The sequence below is a fragment of the Mus caroli genome, unplaced genomic scaffold (genome assembly GCF_978045245.1).
Source record: "Mus caroli unplaced genomic scaffold, Mus_caroli_1 scaffold_11, whole genome shotgun sequence".
Taxonomy (NCBI): Eukaryota; Metazoa; Chordata; class Mammalia; order Rodentia; family Muridae; genus Mus; species Mus caroli.
In genome coordinates this window covers 61,919,878-61,940,907 of record NW_028227266.1, presented here as the reverse complement: position 1 = coordinate 61,940,907, position 21,030 = coordinate 61,919,878, and the positions used below count along the sequence as shown (strand labels likewise).

Genomic DNA, 21,030 nt, shown 5'->3' with positions numbered 1-21,030 from the left:
AGGGCACCTCAGAGGTCTCGTGTGTGCCTTCCTTTCACAGGTAAACACATGAGCCTTTGACTTCAGCTTCAGAAATGTGTTAGGGGCACAGATTTGGACCAAGGTGGCCTGGACAGCGACCCCCTGGCCGCCGTCTGTTTCAAGTGTGTGTTGTGTTCTGGTAGCTAGTAAGTTTTACTGAGAAAAATTTGTACATACTACTTTCTTTTCTTGATTATTTTTAACTACATTGTTTATGCAGATTATGGTCTTCTGAAAATTGAAAATTCTTGGCCAACTTTTACCACAAAATATGCTGTCCATTTGGGTATTTTACGTTTAACAAGTAAACCAAAAGTAGTTTTGTTTTCTCATCCTATTCAAGATACACACACACACACACACACACACACACACACACACACACACATTGGTGAGAAAATAAGAAGAATAAAACTTATTTTCAGAGCTAGATCATCTTACTTTTTCTTTCTGTATTATCAAGGACATTTGGGGGGGTTTCTTGAAATAGAGATGAAAATGTTGTAGCCTCTTGTTTTTGCCTACCTTGTGACATAGCTGGGGCATGTCTGGCATCAAAAGGGGATTTGTATGCAGCTTTGAAAGAAAGGGAAACACAGGCAGGCTCAGCCTCCAAAACTCTGGATCTCCGTTACAGCTTGAGTCCCCAGCATTTTGACATTGGTATGGCTTGTTCATACTTGGTCTCTGTGGAGAATGTGAGGAGCATATTTATAAGGGAATGAATGTCCCACTTGGCCTGCTGTCTCCATGGCCAGGTAGTCTTGTTATATCGAGGTGGACTGCCTAAGTAACAGTTTAGACCCACCTCTTCAGAGAGGAAAGCAGAAGTTTGAGGTGGCAAGTGAGAGGTTAGTGTGGACAATGCCCACGCTCATCTCGACGAGACTCAGGCTTCTGCTGAGAACACTTGAACATATTGGACCCATTGCTTTGCTAATGGAAATTTCTACTACCAGGGCACACTGCATTAGCTAAGTTGAATCTCACCTGCTGTTGGCTTCTCATACTTCTATTAAGACCATCTGGACTTCCTAAAGTCCTTTATAATTTTGCTAGCCAAACAAATGGTATCATTACTAAATGTGGTCAACTTGCTGTTAAGTTCCAAAACATTACTGGGTACGTGTGTGCAGTGGCATTAGCCTGGAAGTGGACTTAGATTGTTCTCTGTTGGTCTTTTCACCGAAAACCTGTGGTTTTCTTTCTCCTTATCGTCTCAGACCATGACCACCTATGCACCCTTGTCATAGAGTAAGTTAGGAAGGAAGAGTCTCCTTGACACAGAGCTGTGAGTTGTTAGGGAACCAGGGGACCTGGCATTGTTTTACCAGAGGTTCACACCAGGCTACGTAGCACCTATCATTTCAGGAACTCCAAGGATTCCCTAAAGGTCTTTGTCTGTTGGAAGGTGTGTGAAGAAGAGATCAGGAAATGGCCCTGTTGTACTGAATACTGAAGAAGGCCATCCAGCTTTTGCCCATGAGGAAGTTAGGAACAAGGTTCAGGGAAACCGCTTACTGATGACATCCCGACCTCATGGCTCTCCATTTCCTTCCTGGAAGCAACTGCTTGGTGTTTGCATAGGTGTTGTGTGTAGGCACCATCCAGTAGTTCATGAAGGATATGGAAATCCAAGGGTTTCATTCTTTTACCAGAGGTTCACATCAGGCTACATACATAGCACATATCATCTCAGGAATTCCAAGGATTCCGTAAAGCCCACAGAGAGCCCAAGTGACTAAACCTGCTATGAAAGAATAAATAGTTGAGGCATGGCTCCTGCCCTCGATGAGCTTCTGGAAGAACACACCACACAGTCTTGTGTGTACCTCTTACTCAGGGTGTTATTGTGATGCTGTAGGGATGAGGACAAGGGAGGGTTGCTGACACCTCCGGGAGACAGAGCTAACCTGGCTCTGTAGTGGGCCGAGCTGTTGAGCAGTCTTATTCAGAGTTTTCTGTGTCGCCTGCTGTCAGAAACATTGTTTTTCTGGGTTCAGTTGCTTAATGGTAAGAGGTTCATAGTGCTGTGTCTTTTTTTTTTCCCTAAGTACTTTATAGAAGGTTTCCTACGTACCTTTTTTTTTTTTTTTTTTTTTAATTTTGATCTTCCTAGTGACTTTATGGTGAGTGAGGCAGGTAATCTCCCCATTATTACAATAGACTATTGGGGCACAAGCCTGTGTGCCTTTCCTTAGGCCACAACTAGTAAACATGGCTGCAGCCAAAGCTTACTTGTTCTGTGATTCACTCACTCATTCACCTACTCAGCTAGATTCCAAGAGCCGGGATATTCTGGGTGATACCACACTGACCAAGTAGCATGCAGGAGGTGTGCACGGTGATGTGCAATCCAGGTCCTCCCCTCCTCTCAAGACACATATACTTAGCTTCCATGCTGCTGGGCAGCAGCGGAGAGAAACCCAGATTAGGACAGTAAAGCCAACCCTTACCAGGCAGAATGACAAGTGATAAATGCTGGGGCATAGGGTGCCTGTGAACACGGAAAAGCACTGAATTCATCTTTGAGGACAGTGGAGGCTTCCGGAAGAACTTGATGTCCTGGTGGAGTGGACAGGGCCCATGGGACTGGGAAGGGTGTTCTGGGCAGAGGAGCGTTAGAGGCAGAAGACTGAACGCCTGGGGAATCCAGGGGAAGCTGCTTGTGATTCAGCCTGTAGGGCTAACAGAAGGAGGAGGCTGTGTGGGAGAAGAGCTCTAACACATAGACATGGTGTGGGCTGTTTCAGACCAAAGACAGAGGTGGCTGCAGGTGTAAGAGATCAGGAGATCAGGGAGAGGCAGATGTGTGAACCCAGGTGGGCAGTATGGGAAGGGAGGTGGCCAGGGCCAGTCCAAGCCATCTGTTAGAGCACAGCATGGCTTGGTAAACCCAGGTGGCAGAAAACCAGACTGGAGTCTGAGGGAGGATAGAGAGGCAGGAAATGCAGTTTTGGATTGTAGCATGGGAGTCAACCAACTAGATATGCTCCAAATCTGAGAGAGACATCTAGGCTTTGTGACTCGGCAGGCTCCAGTTAGTCTCTATGACTCCTCTGGTGATGGAGACCTGGGAAGTAGGGCAGGGGATACACAGTGAGAAGGGAGGGTGAATAAGTAGCCATAGGGGCCTTACCTCCATTAGGGGCTCATTCACAGGAACTAGAATGAGGCTAGCTGAGGATGGGGGTGCCGGGTAGGGGGATGTCGGAGTAGACATCCCCAGAGGCCATCAGTGCAGAGGGCTTTGTGCCCTTTCCTCAGCCAGAGAAGATGGCTGAGCTCACACGCTGTGGGAGCAATGAATGCAGAAGCCAGGGCTTTCTGCTAGCTCAGCAGTCTGCTTGGTGATTCTGTCTGTTTAGTTAAAGGTTTGGTGGATATGCTACCCACCTACTTTTTAATTCTTAAATAGTAAGCACGTGTTTCATGTTTTAAGCATTGTACTAGAATAAAAACTTTTTTTATTGTTCACTAATAACCTATGCTTGTTGGTAAGCCATTTGTCTCACCTATTAAACAGTTGATTAGGGTAGATGTATGGGAAATTAGAAAAATGTATGAAGTATTCAGTATTGAGTCCAACATGTACAGGCATTTGTGGGGCTGAGGGTTGTCCCCCTTCATAGAGAATCTAAGGCTTGTAATATTAAACTGTGTTGTTTTGAATTCAGGTTGTTGATTTTCTTTTTTAATATCATAGATTTCCATTAAAATTTGAGTTATTGATTGAATTATGCTGTTATAATTAGAATTGGGTTCATAACAAATAGGGACACTGCTTGATAAACTTGCAAGCACAGGAAGCAATTGTACTTGTTGTCCTTTGCTGAATCTGGCCTTCCTTTGGAGATTAATTGTATTTTTGGATAACTACACTAAACTCTGCCACATTCTTATTAAAACTGTTAAGGGCTTTAAAGAACATCTCAGAGAGACTCTGAACCCGATCCAAGCCTGGTGCTAGAGATTCCATTAGCTATCGTAAAACTGATTAATCTTTTACCTGGTTAGCATATTGATTATTGCTGCAATTACTGCTTGTAATGGATTATGGGAGGGACAGCTGAAGCAAGCGCACTAACTGCTGCCTGTGGGGTTCATTTGGGCACCTGTTCTGTAGTTTCTGTATGTAAGTCCTTCACTCGTGCTGCTGCTGTTTAGCTGGGATTTCACAGTAACCTGGGTGATACGGCAAACATTCTCACTCTCCTTTGGAAGCCACAATGCCTGAGGAGGTTGGGTGACTTTCTGAGGGCTGTGCACAGTAGTGACTGGTAGAATCAGGGTCCAGCCCCATTTTAGTCAGTACACAGTTCACAAACACCTACTGTGTGTAGATCATATGTTGAAGTAAACATAGCCAACACGTGGTAGATGACCACACTGTGACTTTTCTGTTCAACTCATGTTAGCTGTCTTGGTGTCTGAGGTCTAGTCTTCTCTGTTAGGACTTGCTTTTTTCTTTTTGTTTTGGTCAAGCCAGAGACTTGTCTCTGCCATCACTGACGATTTTATTACTATTTAGAACAAAATGAGAGAGAATAAATGAGGAGGAGGATGCAAAGACAGAGGGCCAGACTTCATTAAAACCAGTGGTTTAGTTGTGGTCTTTGCTATTTCTCTGTGAGGCTTACAGCACTCCTCTGGCTGGACTCCATCTTACATCTCAGCAGAGTGAGATACAGCAAGGCAAGGCAGCATTACCCCACTGGTGCCATGGGTCAGGAGACAGCCAGTGTGAGGTTCCCAGGGATGGGCCCTCCAGCCCTCAAGCGCCTTTATCATTCACCTGGGCAGCAACAGACCTAACAGCCTGGCAGCCTCATAGCCTGGTGAGAGTGCTCTGTGCCAATGTCCTGCACATGCCCTGAGTTTTTCCCTTGCCTGTAGGGAGTGCTACATAGGCAGCAGTGGCCCACGAGCTCACAGTGGGTTCACACCATGGGCTTGGTTGCTACCCAGTTCTGTGTGTTTGTCCATCTCTAGCCTAATATGTCAGCAGGGGAAAGGCACTTGGGTTTGAGAGAGCTGTAAGAAAGTAAAAGTAAAGCCTAATTAACTGTTTGAAAGGAAAGTCTTAATCAGCACAGTGTGTATCACTGCAGCGGGACTCTGTTAATCATAGTACGGAGAGCTGGGTATACATTGCCTAAATTTTTCACAGTGGTTACAAACATATATGCAGTTTTCCAGTTGATTTGGCACAGTGCTAAGATGAAAGTGAAAGCCTTTTTTATTTATTTTGGGGGGTAAATAAATAAAGCTGGAAAACAGGTCAATTTCATGCATGCAAGGTTTTATAGTAGGGAAAGGCACTGCACCTGTTCTGACCCTCACACTCGAGGTTATTTGTTCTCAGACTCGACCCCAAGCGCCCGTTTCAGACCATTCTATAATTAGTTTGTTAGATAAAGCATAAGGATATTTTTTTCCCTGATTTCTAGGACCATAGCAAAGTAGAAACCTACTGTACATAGCAGTTAATTAAAGAAAAGCAGTAACTATGGGCATGGCCACAGCGCTGTCTTGTATCAGTATAAAAAGGCAGGGATTTCTTTGACAGCCACTGATTGGAAAGTTGCTTGCAGCCCTCCAGAAGCAAGGGTACATGCTGTGGATCAATAACCGGCAAATTTCCCATTAAAAAGAATACCTGAGCAATGTTCCAAATAGCCACTGGCATCTTAATTTTCCACGGAAACCTCAAGTACTTGTGTGCCTGCCGAGGACAAGTCATTTTCGGACAATTTTTCCAGACTACTTGTTAACAGTTATTGCTGTCCCGAAAGGTTGACAGCCGACATGATTGATATTTCACTTACCTGTCGTCACCGTGTGAGTAATGGCAAGCGCACTGTACTTCTCGGCTTTTCGGGAGCAGCCTCTGTGGCCCTAGTGTATTCCAGCATGATTTGCACATTTTTCCGCTGTGCATATTTAAGTTTTTAGGTCCTTAGAAAGAGAGAATTGCTTTCCTTTACAGTTTGGAAGCCATTGCAGGAGGGCTGTGTGCATCTTGGTCATCAGCCAGCTGTCCCTCCTGCCCCTGCCCCCACGGTCACCTTCACCTTCCTTGCTTGCAGTGCAGAGCAGAAAGCCTTGGCTTTCTCAGCTTCTGATCTTCACAGTGATGCAGAATATTCAGACCTTTGCATATTTTGGAGGAAAAAGATTGATTCTAAAATAACCTTAATGTATATAACACCAATAAAAAGATTCCAGTTTTTTAAATTTATTTTTATTTTATGTTCATTGCTATTTTGTCAGGTCCCCTGGAAGTAGAATTACAAATGGTTGTTAGCTGCCATGTGGGTGCTGGGAATTGAACAGAGTCATCTTGAAGAGCATCCCTTGGAAAAGCAGTCAGTGCTCTTAACGGCAAAGTCAGTTCTCCAGCCCCAAGATAGAAGGGTTTTTTAGAATGTTAGTAAAAATCAAATTTCAGGAATTTCCTGAAAATGTCGTAGTTAAGTGGTATGTGCATATTTAAATAGAAAAACAACAAAAATGAGAAAGGGAGAGAGAGAGTCCTGCTTTTGATAAGCCCTTAAAGCACAAAGTCAGGGCGGGAGAGATGGCTCAAGTGGTTACGAATACTGACTGCCTTTCCAGGGAACTGGGGTTTGATTCCCAGCACCCACACAGTGACTCACAACCATCTGTAATGCCAGATCTTTTTCTGGTCTCTGCAGGTACCAGGCATGCTAGTGGTAGATATATGCAGGCATACACATAAATACCCATACACATAAAAAAAAAAAAAAAAAACAATTTTAAGCCTAGTCAGTGGTTTTCATTGTAGGTATTTTTCTTCATGAACATTATTTTCTTATTTGTTCAGCTTAAAGAAGTATAAAAAGGTACAGAAGCCATCTCCACATATAGGCAGATAGGTGGAACAGGCAGTGTTCCAGGAAAAAGTGTGCTTAGTATTTTGGGCTTATTTTATGAGGGACAGCGAGCTGTTGTTTTACTCAAGACCTTATGCTTTATGTGCCTAGAATTTACAGTAAGTTTTGATCCATCTTAAAGTGTGCCTACAGCCAAATTACGAATCAGAAGTAGACTTGTTAGGAGACTGTTTAACATGGGAGTTCTGTTGTCCTTGGTTGAGTACTATGTTGTTCACTGGTCCCAGCAGTCTCTTCAACTTCAGTCCTATTATCTCTGTGCTTCATACACACATGTGCGTGTTTGATTGACTGACACGTGAATTCAAGCCAAATATTGAGCCTATTCATTTTGCTTTACAAATTTCAGAGGAAAAGCACAAGAAGCAATTTGAGTAATTTCTATAAAATGCTTTTTGTATGATTTAAAATATATATCATTTTAAAGTATGTTAAATACTAACATGGGGTCTTAGTTAATACTGTTAGTCTTAAAGATAAATGGTGGTATGGACGATAACCCCCTACTAGACTTCCAAATCTTGAATACATTCACTGTAGCAATTTTGATGTGCAACTAGAGACACTGTGTACTCAAGGCTGATGTGTGCATACCAGCCATTTACAAGAGTACCATGAATTAAACAGCCCGTAAGTGTCTGTCCCAGTGTCCATACATTACTGAGTAATCTCTTTCTATTATCTCTTTGCAGTATTATTCCACAGTAATGGAACAGCAAGTAAATGGCCAGCTAATAGAGCCGCTGCAGATATTTCCAAGAGGTAATGTTGAACAAATTCTAATCAACAGTGATTATTTCAGCAAACTGTTTGATCACCAGCTATGCTTTCCAAAGGTTTAAATGCACATAGCATGATGTTTAGCTCATAATCTGAAAAAAAAAAACAAAAGAAGTATTCATTATCATGGGGGATTGCAAGCTACATTATAGTTATAGCAGATAATATATCTAATCTACTAGAGTAAATTAAACTAACTAGATTGGTTTTTGTTTTTGAAGTGCATACTTACATTCGCTTAAAAAACTCTTTGGGAGTCCCCATGATTCTAAAGCAAGGCAGATGGCTGGCTTTAGTTCTGGACTTACGACTTGTGGCTCTAATGATGGTGAAGGCTGCTGTTGAGATGAGACCTGTTAGCTTGTGTGGAGGCTGTGAGAAATGGGGCTCAGGGACAGGGCTTTGGGCAGAGCTTGATATTTGTCTTGGGATGGGGGAGGTATTTCAAAACTAGTGGGACCCTCTTCTTCAGTGGCAGTTGATTTACATGAGCAGATGAGGGTGAGACTAAGTGAATCCCTCCTTTAGGGTGGGCAATGCTAGCCTTGTACTGGCTGTGAGTGTTCCTTGTGTAAATAGCCTCTCAAAATTTGAACAGTGGTGAAAAGAGTGACTTAGTTATACCAAAGTAAGTTTTTAACCATGATTTTTGCACCACTTGAAATCCATGTTTTCTAACTAATGGAACAGACCAGGAAATCCTCTAAGTAACTCTTCTAGAAATAGCTTAATTGAAATAATTAAAAGCTAAACTCACTTCGTTAACTAATACTGTACAGATAATCATGGTATGAGTTTTCCAATTAAACATTTTAGACTTTCATTACCTGTAACTCAGAAGTTTGAATGGCTCAATTAACCACTGGGCTCTATTGCAGGGATGGTCTCAAAGGCAGTTGGCTTGGCCAGCTAGGGAGGAGATCCGGGTTCAAGTGCAATCTACTTCTTTGGGCGTTTTCGTGGGCAGTAGAACCAGGGGGATTATTTCATTATTAGTAAGAACTTAATGGAGGGCAAAGTAAAAGGATAAAACTGTGCTACTTAAGATCAGTGGTCATTCAAAAGAAAAGTATGATTAATCGCGTTCTGTGGCGCTTGACTGAACAGGGAAACAGAGAGACTGCCGTGCTTTTGTAGATGCCTCCTGACAGTGACCCAGATTATTTCCTTGTTTTCTCTGTGACTTTAGAGTTGGAGCAAACTTAAAAATCATTTCCATCACAAAGAATAGTGTTTTACAGGCTGAAAATCTCTATCCATTGCTTCTGAGCTCTGTTATGGCAATCCCAGAGAATCTAGTCACCAGGCTGGAGGGCTTTTCCTTACACTAAACAGTTTCCTTCTCTCCACAGGAACTCTTCTCAGTTCAGTTCCCTGTCACTGTCCAGGCAGTCTTGTCAGCAAGGCTATTCCTGTGCTAAACCCCCTGGTGATGGCAGCCATTCTGAGACCTCAGCTCTCCTTTCTGTCCCTCCCAGGAGTTCCACAGTTAGCTTTTTCTCCTTCCGTTGTATGGGCTCTTAAGTAGCCTGAGAGCTATACAGCAACTAAGCATTTAGTATACTGCGAGTGAGAAGGTGCTTAAATTACAGTTTGTTTCTTGGGAAAGGCATATAACGTCAAGTTCTAGTGGGTGTGTGAAGGGAGTTTGAGGGGTTTTGTGCGGTGGTGCTCAACCTGTAGCTCACAAGCCGTTTGGTGGTCTAAACAACCCTTTTACAAGGGCTGTCTTAGTTATGTTATGATTCATAACAGTGGTAAAATTACAGTATGACGTAGCAATGAAAATAATTTTATGGTTGGGGATCACTACAACATGAAGGACTGTATTAGAGGGTCGCAGCATTAGGAAGGCTGAGGACCACTGGTTTAATTTAATGCTATAAAGACACAGCTATGACATGCTGTGATAATCTGCATCCCTGGCATAACTAACCCATGTGGCTTAATATGTCATTGAATGTAGTCTCTCCAGGCCACATTGAGAATTTCAAAATGGTAGTTCATCCCCTTCTCTGTGCTGTGACTCAGATCTTTTGGGCTCTTTTCGATTGTCTTGTTTGGTACCTGACTACCTCACTACAGATGTAGAGGACCCATGTGATGAAATACATATTTGTTCAGGTTTTATTTTAATACAAACTAGAGATTCTTGGGAAGAAGGAATCTCAGTTGAGGAACTGCCTGTCTCCATTAGACTGTCAGGTTTTGATTTCTGATTGATGTCTACAGTGCCAGCCCTGGGTATACGATCCTGGATTGTATTAAGAAAGGTAGCTGCCCATGAGCCTGGAAGCAAGCCAGTGAACAGCCCTCTATGGCCTCTACTTTTGTTCCTGCTTCCAGGTTTCTGCCTTGGCTTCCCTAGATGATGGACTGTAACCTGTAAGCTAGAATAAACCCTTTCCTCCCCAAGGCATTTTTTTGGTCTTGGTGTTTATCACAACAGCAGATGTGCATACTTGGACAGTGTAGTTAGAATGTGGGCATGGTAAAAGGGTCCCTGGGTCTTCCTGATTGGTGAGAGGCTCTCTAGCCCTATAAGGGTTTGTGCCTAGGACCCATGTCAAAAAGAATCTTTAGGCTGAGCAAGTTGTTGGGTCTGGAGACAAAGATTTTACTCTGATCACATATCCTCCTCATTTCAAGGAGCACTGTTGCCTTGAATAGCATTCCAGTCTTAGTTCATGGCCAAGTCTTCCCTGTGGCTCAGAGCTGTGTTAAATATTAATAAGTATGAAAATTGGTTAGCATTATAGTAAGTGCCTTCTGAACTTCAGGATCTATGAGGTTGCTGGGGTTTTGAATGCGACATGGCTGTTTAGATTTCTAGTCACAAAGGCTTGATGGGGCAGTTGAGAAGCAAGCAGTGTTGAGGTTAGAGAAGACAGCTGGAGGCCTTCTCAGCCCTTGGCTCACCCCCATTTGCCTGCACAGATTACCGCAGAGGCAGTCGTCTGAGGGAATACTGAGGCTTCCAGGGCTGGGCGTCAGAAGAAGGCAGCCGCTGTTTTGTTAATTTGTATTTTAAGGAAAGAAGATTTGGAATCTTAATATATTAAGTATCCTATACGCTTAAAATATAAAAACATTTATTCATGTTTATGTATTTTTGGAATATTAATGTAATAAATTCTTTAAAAATATATATTCATTTTATTTTCTGTGTATGTGTGTGCCTGTGTACCATGAGTGTGTGGGAACTGGAAAAGGTCAGAAGAGATGTTTGATCCCCTAGAACTAGGGTTAGAAATGGTTGTCAGTTACCATGTGGGTATTGGGAACAGAACCTGGGTCCTCTGGAAGAGCAGCCAGTGTTCATAACCACTGAGCTGTCTCTCCAGCCCTAATAACACAATAAATTCAAATTTACTTGAAGTTCCCAAGTGAAAGTGAACCCCATACCTTGTAATTATAATGCATGTCTTCTTAAGCAGCTTGGTTTCTGTTGTCAAGAAACAAAAAGAAAACAAAATCAAATTCATCCTTCTCTAGACAGAGTTGACAGCCCCTTAACAGCCTGCTGTAGGACACTCTAGTGTTTGGGCAGAATTGGTTTAGAACAGGGCTAGGGAGCTTGTGTTTGAAACGTGATGAAGAAGCACCTGCTGGACCAGAAATACCTCACTGTAGCCCACGGTGGTGCTGGGAAATCCCGAGCAGGTTTCCTAGTCCTCTGTTACCCTCAGAACTAAGTATTAACGGACATGAAGATTTTCTGGAGACCTCATTAAATTACATATCTGTTTAAATAGTCCAGTTGCTTATGACTTTATAAGACTTGAACGTACTCAGTCTTGCATATTCCATCTTGGAGTTCCCAGCAGTCTTTTTGGCATTCAAGAACCCTTTCTCCACCCCTCCATGCCTTCAAAGCAACAAAAGCAGAAGCCTGCTGTTTAGCACGCCCTTTGACTGCCTTGTGCAGTTCTGTAGCGAGAAGACTGCAGACATCTGAGCCACGAGAGGAATCTCATCATTCTAGCTCGGCTAATGTTTTGGTGTGTTTTAAGCAGAAATTGGAATTCATACGAAGTGGTGTCAGAAAGCTCTGTGCATTTATAAACGCTCACTCCTGCACGTTAAAAACCCAGTTCATAATTCCCACCTTGGGTCTGGGGGCCACTTTTCAATCATTTCTCTCTGCTAATTTTGGTGTCACCCTCATTTCTTTTTAAACGATTCATTTTGAGCAAATTTGTAAATGGCCCTGATGTGTTCTACAATTTAGTCAATTACTGTTTCAGCCTGCAAGCCTCCTGGGGAACGGAACATACATGGCCTGAAGGTACGAATTTCAATAATTGTTTCAGTAAAGTTAGATGGATTTGTAATGCTGTGTTCCACTTATTGAAATGTCAAATAAAACTGCACTTTCTCAAGCTCTGACAAGCAATCTTTCTCCTCTCCCCCGCCCCCCATTTTTGAGTGGTGGAAGTGGAAGGGCCACATCTGTATTTGCTTACAATGTGTATGTATGTGGATCCTGGCCTTTGGTGCTGTATTTTTTCAATGACTTGGAGTTATTTTGTTGGTCAGTTTTTCCAGGATGATCCTGGGGTCTGTTGTCCACTAAGATTTATTTGAGTGAGAACACAGCCTTCCTTGTGGTGATTAATTAAGCTCGTAAGCATATTGCACACAGGCTGCCCTCCCTCTTCTCTCCACATATTTATGCTTGGAAAACATGTCTAGTTAATGCCTCCTCATTGTTCTGCATGTTTTAAATTCTGAATTTCTGCTCAAGGCTTCACATCTGAAAGAAAAGGTGGCTATTTTATTAGGCTCGAGTGTTTTATAATTAATTACTTGAACCTCATTTTCTAGTGAATGGGATGCAGTTCTAGAGCCGGAAGGGGTGGCATCCTGAGGGTTGCTACTAACACCAGATAAGAGCTTACTGTGCTTGCATGGGCAGCCTGACTTTATGTCACTGTAGATAGCAAACTGAGGTCTCTCTCTCTCTCTCTCTCTCTCTCTCTCTCTCTCTCTCTCTCTCTCCCCTATTTAAGTATTTGAATAGTGCCAGGGATATCAGATTATGTAATGTACAGATTGTACACATCTGTAGCCTGTATACTGAATATACTCCAGCAGTGGGTCTGTCTAGCAACATGCTAATTAACCTTCATAGTGAGATGAGCATTGTGCGCTGAATTATAGGCTAATTAGAACTGTGTCCCCAGCACACGGGACTGACCCGACTTCTCTCTTCACTTATAGGTGAATACGCGGGCTGGGCCATCTCAACACACCAGCCCTGTGGTCTCAGATTCGCTTCCAAGCAATAGGTAAGGACAAACAAGGGACGTGTGCTCTGCTGTGCTCCTCTGTCCAGGTGGCTGTGGGCTGGGAAGATGCTGGTGTAACACACTTGTCTTTTCTGTAAGATAAAAAGAATAGGTGGCTGTAAAGAAAACTTGAGTAGCTAGATAGCTCTTGCTACATATTGACTGTAGAGAAAGAAGACTTAATCTAGAAAGATGAAATTAGAGACATGTGAGATGGTTCAGTTAATAAAGATGAAATTAGAGACATGTGAGATGGTTCAGTTAATAAAGCGCCTGCGGGCAAGCGTGAGGGCCTGAGTTTGGATCCCCAGCACCCATCTAAAATCCAGATGTGGCACCGCATGTTCGTGACTCTGCTTCTGGGGAGGTAGAGACAGGCAGATCCCAGGAGCTCACTGGTCAGCCACCTAGCTGAATCCATGAGCTACAAGTCCAGTAAGAGGGCCTATCACAAAATATAAGACTGCGACTCATTAAGGAAGATCTCATACATGAACCTCTGACTTCCACATGTGCATAGATATGTGTACACACCCCCTACAAACACACATATACCACACACACCCATGCAGAATAGATAAATAAGTAATAAAGATTCAAAGATGAAATTGACATGTGAAATAGTTAATTCTGTTCTAAGTAGTTTTTCCCGAGTCTCCAAATTATTTATATAGCCTGTTTCAAGTCTTGATCCAGTTACAAACTGTGTGATTCTTATTGTTTCCTGCTTGCCCATCTTTTGACAGTGTCATTATCTGCTGGCATCTTTACCAGACAGAGTCAGGGGAAGAGTCAAATGGTGACATTTAACTAGACCGGCAGTGCTGCTCATTAATGGCATCTTGCATTGTCCAGGAGATTAAAACCACTGTATCAAGAAGATCGCTTTTGTCACTTCATGCTAGCGTCACCCGACTCTGGGACAAATCTTAAGCCTTTCATAGTCTTCTTTTATCCCCCAATTTAACTGCTACAATATGGCAATGCTCAGGTGTTCAGTTAGTCTGCCTGTAGACATTCCTCACCTTGTGATGCTGGGAGGTGCTTGCTTTGTATTGCAGTCACAATGTGGCTGGAAAGCTGACAGAACCACAAGAGCTTCTTCCATCCTGCACTGAAGGGCCCTGGCTTTGGGGCTTCAGTCAGTGTGTGCACAGCCTTTAACAGGGTGAGGTGCAGTTTAGGCTTCTGCTTTCCCTTCACATCCTTCTGTCTTCCTCTGTGCAGTCTTGGGTCTTTACCTGTGGGTTTCTGGTTTGACTCTGGCTTACAGTTTTAGAGGTTGAGAGTCCATCTTGCCTGGCCCAGGCAGTGGTTGAGGATACCTTTTCGGTCACTTGCCTCATGGTGGGGACATGTGCAAGAGTGAGTGCACCTAACACCGGAGCCACAGACTCTGGTCCTATGCTCCTGCTCTCTTCTTTATTGTCTTTAATTGAAACATTTTATATGTATGAGTGTTTGTGTGTATGTATTAGTATGTAACATATGTATACCACTGCCCCAAGAAGCCAGAAGAAGTGGTCGGAGCTCCTGGAACTGGAGTTACTCAGATGGCAATGAGGCTCCATCTGAGAGCTGGAGACCAAAACAGGTTCTCTGTAAGAGGAGCAAGTCCTCTTAACCACTGAACCAGGTCTTGCTTGTATTTTTTTTTCCTTTAATTTTTGAGACTCTTGCTATCTAGCTCAGGTGGAAATCAAACATGGCAGTCCCCCTGCATCATCCTCCCAAGTGCTAGGATTACTGGTGTGTGCCACCACACTTTCTCCACAATTCCAGGTGACCTAAGGTCCTTCCACTAGGTTCCTCCCCCACGGCTGCTTCCCTGGATACTTTACTGTGGTGTCAGTATCTACCCAGTAGCCTTCCTGCTGAGAACACAGGCTCTAAAAGGCGTCTCATTAACAGTCGGTTCCATCTTAAAGTACAGTTAGCTAGCTAGACACCAGCGCGGCCTTTGCCTGGTCCTGTGGGGGAGGTGTTTGCTTCTCCACAGAGGGCTTTGGACCTGCCAGATGCTGGTTTGCGTGCACTGGCTCCATACTGCCTGGACGTGTGAGCCCCAGTCTTGCAGACTAGAGGCGTAGAGATAGAGGACTGCATGTTCACAGGGCTCCTGGAAGGCAGAACAGTTCACTGGTGCCACTGATCCCAGAAAAGATGATGTGCACACAGATGGCCAATGAGCCCTGAGAAGTCAAGCTTTCCCCTGGTATTTTAGATTATACTTTTCAACAGAATTGAAAAGATTGATTGATTTCTTTCTTTCTTTCTCTTTCTTTCTCTTCCTTTTCTTTTTTCTTTTTTCTATTTTTCTATTTTTATTTTTTCGTTTTTTGAGACAGGGTTTCTCTGTATAGCCCTGGCTGTCCTGGAACTCACTTTGTAGACCAGGCTGGCCTCGAACTCAGAGATCTGCCTGCCTCTGCCTCCCGAGTGCTGGGATTAAAGGAGTGCGCCACCATGCCCGGCTGAAAAGATTTCAAATCATAGAAACAGTGTTACTTTCCCTGCAAGTGAGGATTAGCTTGGTGTAAAAATTGTCATGTCTCTTCATGGAGTACAGTAAGATTCTTGGATCAGATGGAACTTTACCACCTGATTATCTCACATTTCATCTTGGCCTCTTCACTAAGGGATATGGCAGCCTCCTAGATTGTAAGGATAGTGGTTCCTGTAATGGAAGAATGTTAATTGAAAAAGTCCTATGGGTGTTTTAATGTTACCCTGCATTGGCCATGTTCTGTGCCCCAGGTTGAAAGCTAATCAGCAGATATTTGTTGAGTATCTCTTACTCATTAGTTGCTGTCCTAGGAGTATGACGTGTCAATAGTGTTGTAAAGGAAGCAGATTCATGCAGAGAGAAACACTAGTCAGGAACATGTTTCTGTTTGAACTTAATACTCACCACTGGCTCCTTGGGGAAACTGATTGCTTCCATGTAGACCTGATGCACAAGGAGGACCAAGTTACATTACAGTACAGACATCTCAGCTAAAGGTGAATGTTTGTGTACATGTTTGTAAGTAGGTTGATTTGGCAGGAGCACAAGGATAGGTGAGGGGTAGGATGGGGTGTGGGAAGTTGGGGAGAGCAACTCAAGTGCTGGAAGGGAAGGATGCAGATGGGAGCAGGTCATGTGGGACTTGGAAGGCCCATCAGTGCCTACCGTTCTTGTCCTGGCCTGGAGAGCCAGAGAGGGCTCTGGCAGCACAGGGCAAGCAAAGCCCGGTGTTGGTAGAAACTGTCTGTGGGGAGCAGAAAGAGGGCAAACACAGCCTTACCCTGCCCTTCTTTCATCCTTGGCTCCCATTCTTTGCCAAACAGACATCTGGGTTCTTCCCAACAACCCTAGGCTAGGGATGTACTTCCTGGGTCAAGGCTGCCCTTAGTTTTCATCACATACATCTTAAGAGGTTCTTCCTTTCTGAGCTGGGATTTGTCACTCTTCCGCACCCACTTGTAAAGATTGAGTTTTGCACCAAGAATGGGACTGTTCCTTCTTCAAGTTAGCTCTTCCTGTCATCTTCTTTCTCATCCTAACGGCAGCCTGTACCTTCCCAAGAGTGCTACATTTGCCCACTTGCAGCATCCCTTTGGCTGCACAGATGCTCCAGCGAATCTCCACAGTCTCTTGTCAATCTCTTCTACCTTAGCTGGGACATCCTTACTAATTGTATTAGTCTTCCTTCACTATAATCGAATACCTGAAATAGTGACATAGCCCATTTTGTTAAGATAAAAAGTTTAGTTAACTTTTGGGGGGTTGAAGGTCTAATGACTCTGGACAGGTGTGCTAATGACTCCTTGTGACTGTCACGATTGAGAGACAGAGACAGACTGGGTATCAAGATCCCCTTTGAGATTCCCCCCTCTGATTGACATAAGCACATCCCACTAGAGTCATTTGAAGGCCCTCAACACTGACACACCGAGGACCCTGGCTCTAACTCATGGATTCTTCAGGAATAAACCATCTCTAAACTGGAAGATCCAGATGAAGTTCTGAGGCATTGTGTCCTACTTGGGAACTTCTGAGTGTTCTTCATGCCCTCAGGATGAAGTGAGACCCCCCGCCTCCCACAGGTCTTGAGTGGTAGAGTTTGCCTTAGGTGATGTGCACACTGCAGCCTTGCTGCTGAGCACGTGGTCCCTCTCACTACTGAGCCTGTGCATCTCTCTGCTGCTGCCTCGTTCTTTTCTTCCTCACCCTCTCTCTCAATCCGGCTAACCTTAACTATCTTCAAGGACCAAATTGCCTTCTTTACCAACCACCCACCACGCTATAGTAGGTACCCCGTGTGGACTCCTGTATCTTGCCCTGCTTCTTTTGTCTGTAGCAGGGAGCTCATTGGTGTCAGGCAGTGACTGCAGTATACCCACTGCAAGCCCGGGGCATGAGGTGTGGTACGCCATGCTTGCTGGGGTGAGTGAGTGACTGGGTGTATACTTATATCCACATTCAGATTTCTCTCAGCTGAGTTCTTTCAACTTACTCTGCATTTATGACATCATTCCTAGTCCCCTTACTTCATATTTCTTTTTAGTTTCCGAGACAGCATCTTGCACTATAGACCAGACTTACCCAGAATTCACCATGCAATCTATGTTCACCTTGAAACCAGAGCAGTCTTTCTGCCTCAATCTTTGGAGTGTTAGGACTGTAGATGTGAACAACCATGTCCAACTCTACCTTAACAGAAACTGCTTGTGGGTGCTATGCGTGTCGGTGTGTCTGTGCACCATGTGCATGCCCAGACACACCGACAGCCCAGAGAGGGCGTCAGATGCCCTGGAACTGGAGTTCCAGGTGGTCATGAGCCTCTTTGTGGGAGCTGGGAATGGAACCTAGATTCTCTGTAAGAACAGCCAGTGCTCCCAACCCCTCAGCCATTTCCCTAGCCCATGGCCCTCTCTTTTTATTCTTTTATGTTTTGGATATCTCGGTGTCTTTTCTCAAGTGTTATAGTGAGGTTACAATTATGTACATTTTAAAAAGAGCTTTTGGTAACTCAGGTTCTTAAGAACAAATGGAATATTGGATAACCAGGGTATAGGTATAGAACAAATTTGCTGGATGACACTTTTTGGTTTTCATGCTAAGACGTGAAACTAAGCCCCCACCCGTGTTAAACCTGCGCTCTGCCTCCGAGCGCTGCTCTCCCTTCCCTTTAAACTAGATGAGCAAGGCCGGATGCTGGCCTGTCAGTGGGGTCAGTTCCCTCCTGTTACTTTCCGTGTATAAGTCGTTTTTCGGCATGGGGAATGACCATTTGTTAGACTGAGCTTATTAACCCACATGGTATTCCTAGGTCATAATTACTGATTCAAGTCCCACTGCCGAGGTCTTTCTAAACAGCCTGGCTTTCTCCTTCTGTAAAATGAGGATGATTAAGCTCTCTGTCCATCCACTGCTAGCATAAGATTGATGAAGCTCTGTTAAGGAATCATATTTTGTTTCTTGGATGAAAGACATTTTGTAAAGGCCATGAATCAAAGTGTTATTATTTAAGCTTATGACATAATGGACTATCTGTGGAGAGAGCACAGTGGAAGCTCTGTTTGGGTGCTTGTGTCTTTACAATAAGCAGAATTATCAAATCGGGAGTCATTTATGGAAATACAAAGACGTAACTATTTCTCAGACTCGTGTGTGTGTGTGTGTGTGTGTGTGTGTGTGTATTAATCTGAATTTAGACAGGATCTGTGTCCTTTCTCTGTAAGTTAGGAATAATAAGCATACATGAAGGAGTGTAGTTCTTGTGGAGGTACCTCACGAGGCTACAGTGTCTGCCATTGCTCAGCATTCTTCAAATGAGCTGCATGACCAAGTTAGTAATTGGACTGGTTCTGAGGCAGCTGTTCACGTTTTGGTATGTACTACATCTTTAGTTCCAGTCTACAAAATTCTTGACTGTTCCCCTGGGCTGATCAGCCTCTGGAGAACGTTATCAGCCTAGAATCCTTAGGTGAAGGCATAGTTTAGACAGTTTTAAAAAGTGTGGGAACTGAGGCTCAGTAGTCTGTGTTGGGCCACAGCAGAATTGTAAGGAGTATTTAGAGAGAATGATTATCAGAAAGCCAGCTTGAGTCTAAGATCATATTGAAGATGCCATGTGGAATGCCAGTGTGGTTCAGATTAGGTCCTGAGCTCTGTTCCTTCCTGACATATTTTGCTCTTTATGTCTTCTCATGTTACCACTACACCTGCCACAGAGTAACAGTAGCCACCATTTCTTGAACACTTAGCACTTGGTTGCTCAGGGGCAAGGAAGGAATAGAGCATGATAGAATGAGGTGAGGTCTGTGTTCTGGAGCTTCCAGGTTCTGGTGAGAGTGTAGGGGAGGAAAGAGCCACACTGGTAATGAGCAGATGGGGATTTTATCTGGCAGAGAGAATATAGAGTGGACAGTTAAGGATAGAAATGGCCAGCTTCACATTTCAAAGACTAGGATTTAGGGAGGTAGTGTTCTTTTAAAGGTTGTTTGTCTGTCTGTCTATCTATCTATCTATACGTCCGTCTATTCACCCACCTGTCTACCTTCCTATCTGTCTATTTTTAGAAGGTGTGTCCATCCATCCATCCATCCATCCATCCATCCATCCATCCATTTGTGTTCTAGTGCATTAACTGCATGTGTGATGTCCGTGTACCGTATACATGCAGTGCCTACAGAGGCCAGAAGAGGGAGTCAGAGTCCCCTAGAACTGATGTTTCCAACAGATGTGAGCCACCATGTGGGTTCTGGGAACAAAACCTGGGTCCTTGGAAAGAGTATCTAGTGCTCTTAATCGCTGATCCATCTTTCCAGCCTGTGAGGTGCTATTTTATAACCCTTGCTACTTAGTCTGGTGGCTGTGGAGGCTTAACCTCTTGTAAGTAAAGCTTGAGAACTTCGGAGCTCTTTCTTAAGCATTTTCACTAAACAGGACTAAGCTATCTGCAGAAATGTTTGCATAATATATTATCTTCTGCTATTGTAACAAATGCCTGAGCTAATAAAGAAGAAAGGTTTATTTTGGTTCACAGTATAGAGTTTCAGTCCACAGTTTGGTCTCACTGACTTCTGCCTGGTGAAACGGCAGCATTTCACAGTGGCACCATGTGATGGAACAAGCCGGTCACTTCCTGGTGAGAGAGGCAGAGAAATCAAAGCAGGTAGATATTTCACAGTCTCTGTGGAGAGCACGCCCCCAACAAACTTAAACATCCTACTAGGCCGCACTGCTTGGAGTTAGTACTGTGGTCAGGGCCTGTAGGATTCACTCTAACTAGGTAGCACATAGTCATATATGTTCCGAGAACACTTTAATAATCACTGTGTAATCATGGAAGCTGAGTCTCCTAGGGAAGCAAAAGAAAGAGAGGGCAGCCTTGGTTTATTATTTGACTAATAAAACTATGCCTGTAGTGTACACACAGTGCTGTTCGGTAATGTCTCACTTGTCTGGTTACCTATAATACAGATATGCTGCCTATTTTATAGAAAGAGTATCGACTTTCCAAGAGGAGAGGCAATGGGTCCCAGATCCCATAGCTGCTGACAGTGGTTACTGTATGTTTGTTTCCAGGAAGTTAAGTGCATAACTCTTATCTGTAGCAAGAGACCAGAGCGTAACCTGTCTATCATATGATGCTTGAAGTGCTGTCATTTTTTGCTGCCTGAGAATATTCTTGAAAAAGCATCCAGTGTTTTGTGCATCACAAGTGTAAAGTCACATAAAATCATTGTGGAGGTGCTTCCGCCCCTCTCCGTAGTCTGCTTCCTAACTCTGGAGACTCCTTGGGCTTCTGGCCTCCATGGAACCTTTGGCATTCTACCAGTTACTTAACAACAACAACAAAACCTTCTTAGAAAAGGGATGTTTTGGTCTGGAGTATTATTATTATTATTATTATTATTATTATTATTAATTGTTAGACAAGTTCTCATATAGCCAGGCTGGCCTCCAACTCCTGATGTAGCTAAGGATGACCTTGAACTGCTTGCTGTCCCTCTTGTTCCTCAGGATTACC

The 21,030-nt window shown here is 43.7% G+C and overlaps 1 protein-coding gene across 2 annotated transcripts in view; it reads left to right on the top strand.

The window, feature by feature from the left end:
- Positions 1-21,030, top strand: part of Map2k5 (mitogen-activated protein kinase kinase 5) — a 214,873-nt gene that overhangs the window by 26,673 nt on the left and 167,170 nt on the right. For both annotated transcript variants that reach the window (XM_021172645.1, XM_029481666.2), the window contains 3 exons: positions 7,631-7,700; positions 11,966-12,006; positions 12,942-13,009. In XM_021172645.1, the coding sequence (XP_021028304.1) occupies positions 7,631-7,700; positions 11,966-12,006; positions 12,942-13,009 (179 nt within the window). The remainder of the gene's footprint in view (positions 1-7,630; positions 7,701-11,965; positions 12,007-12,941; positions 13,010-21,030) is intronic.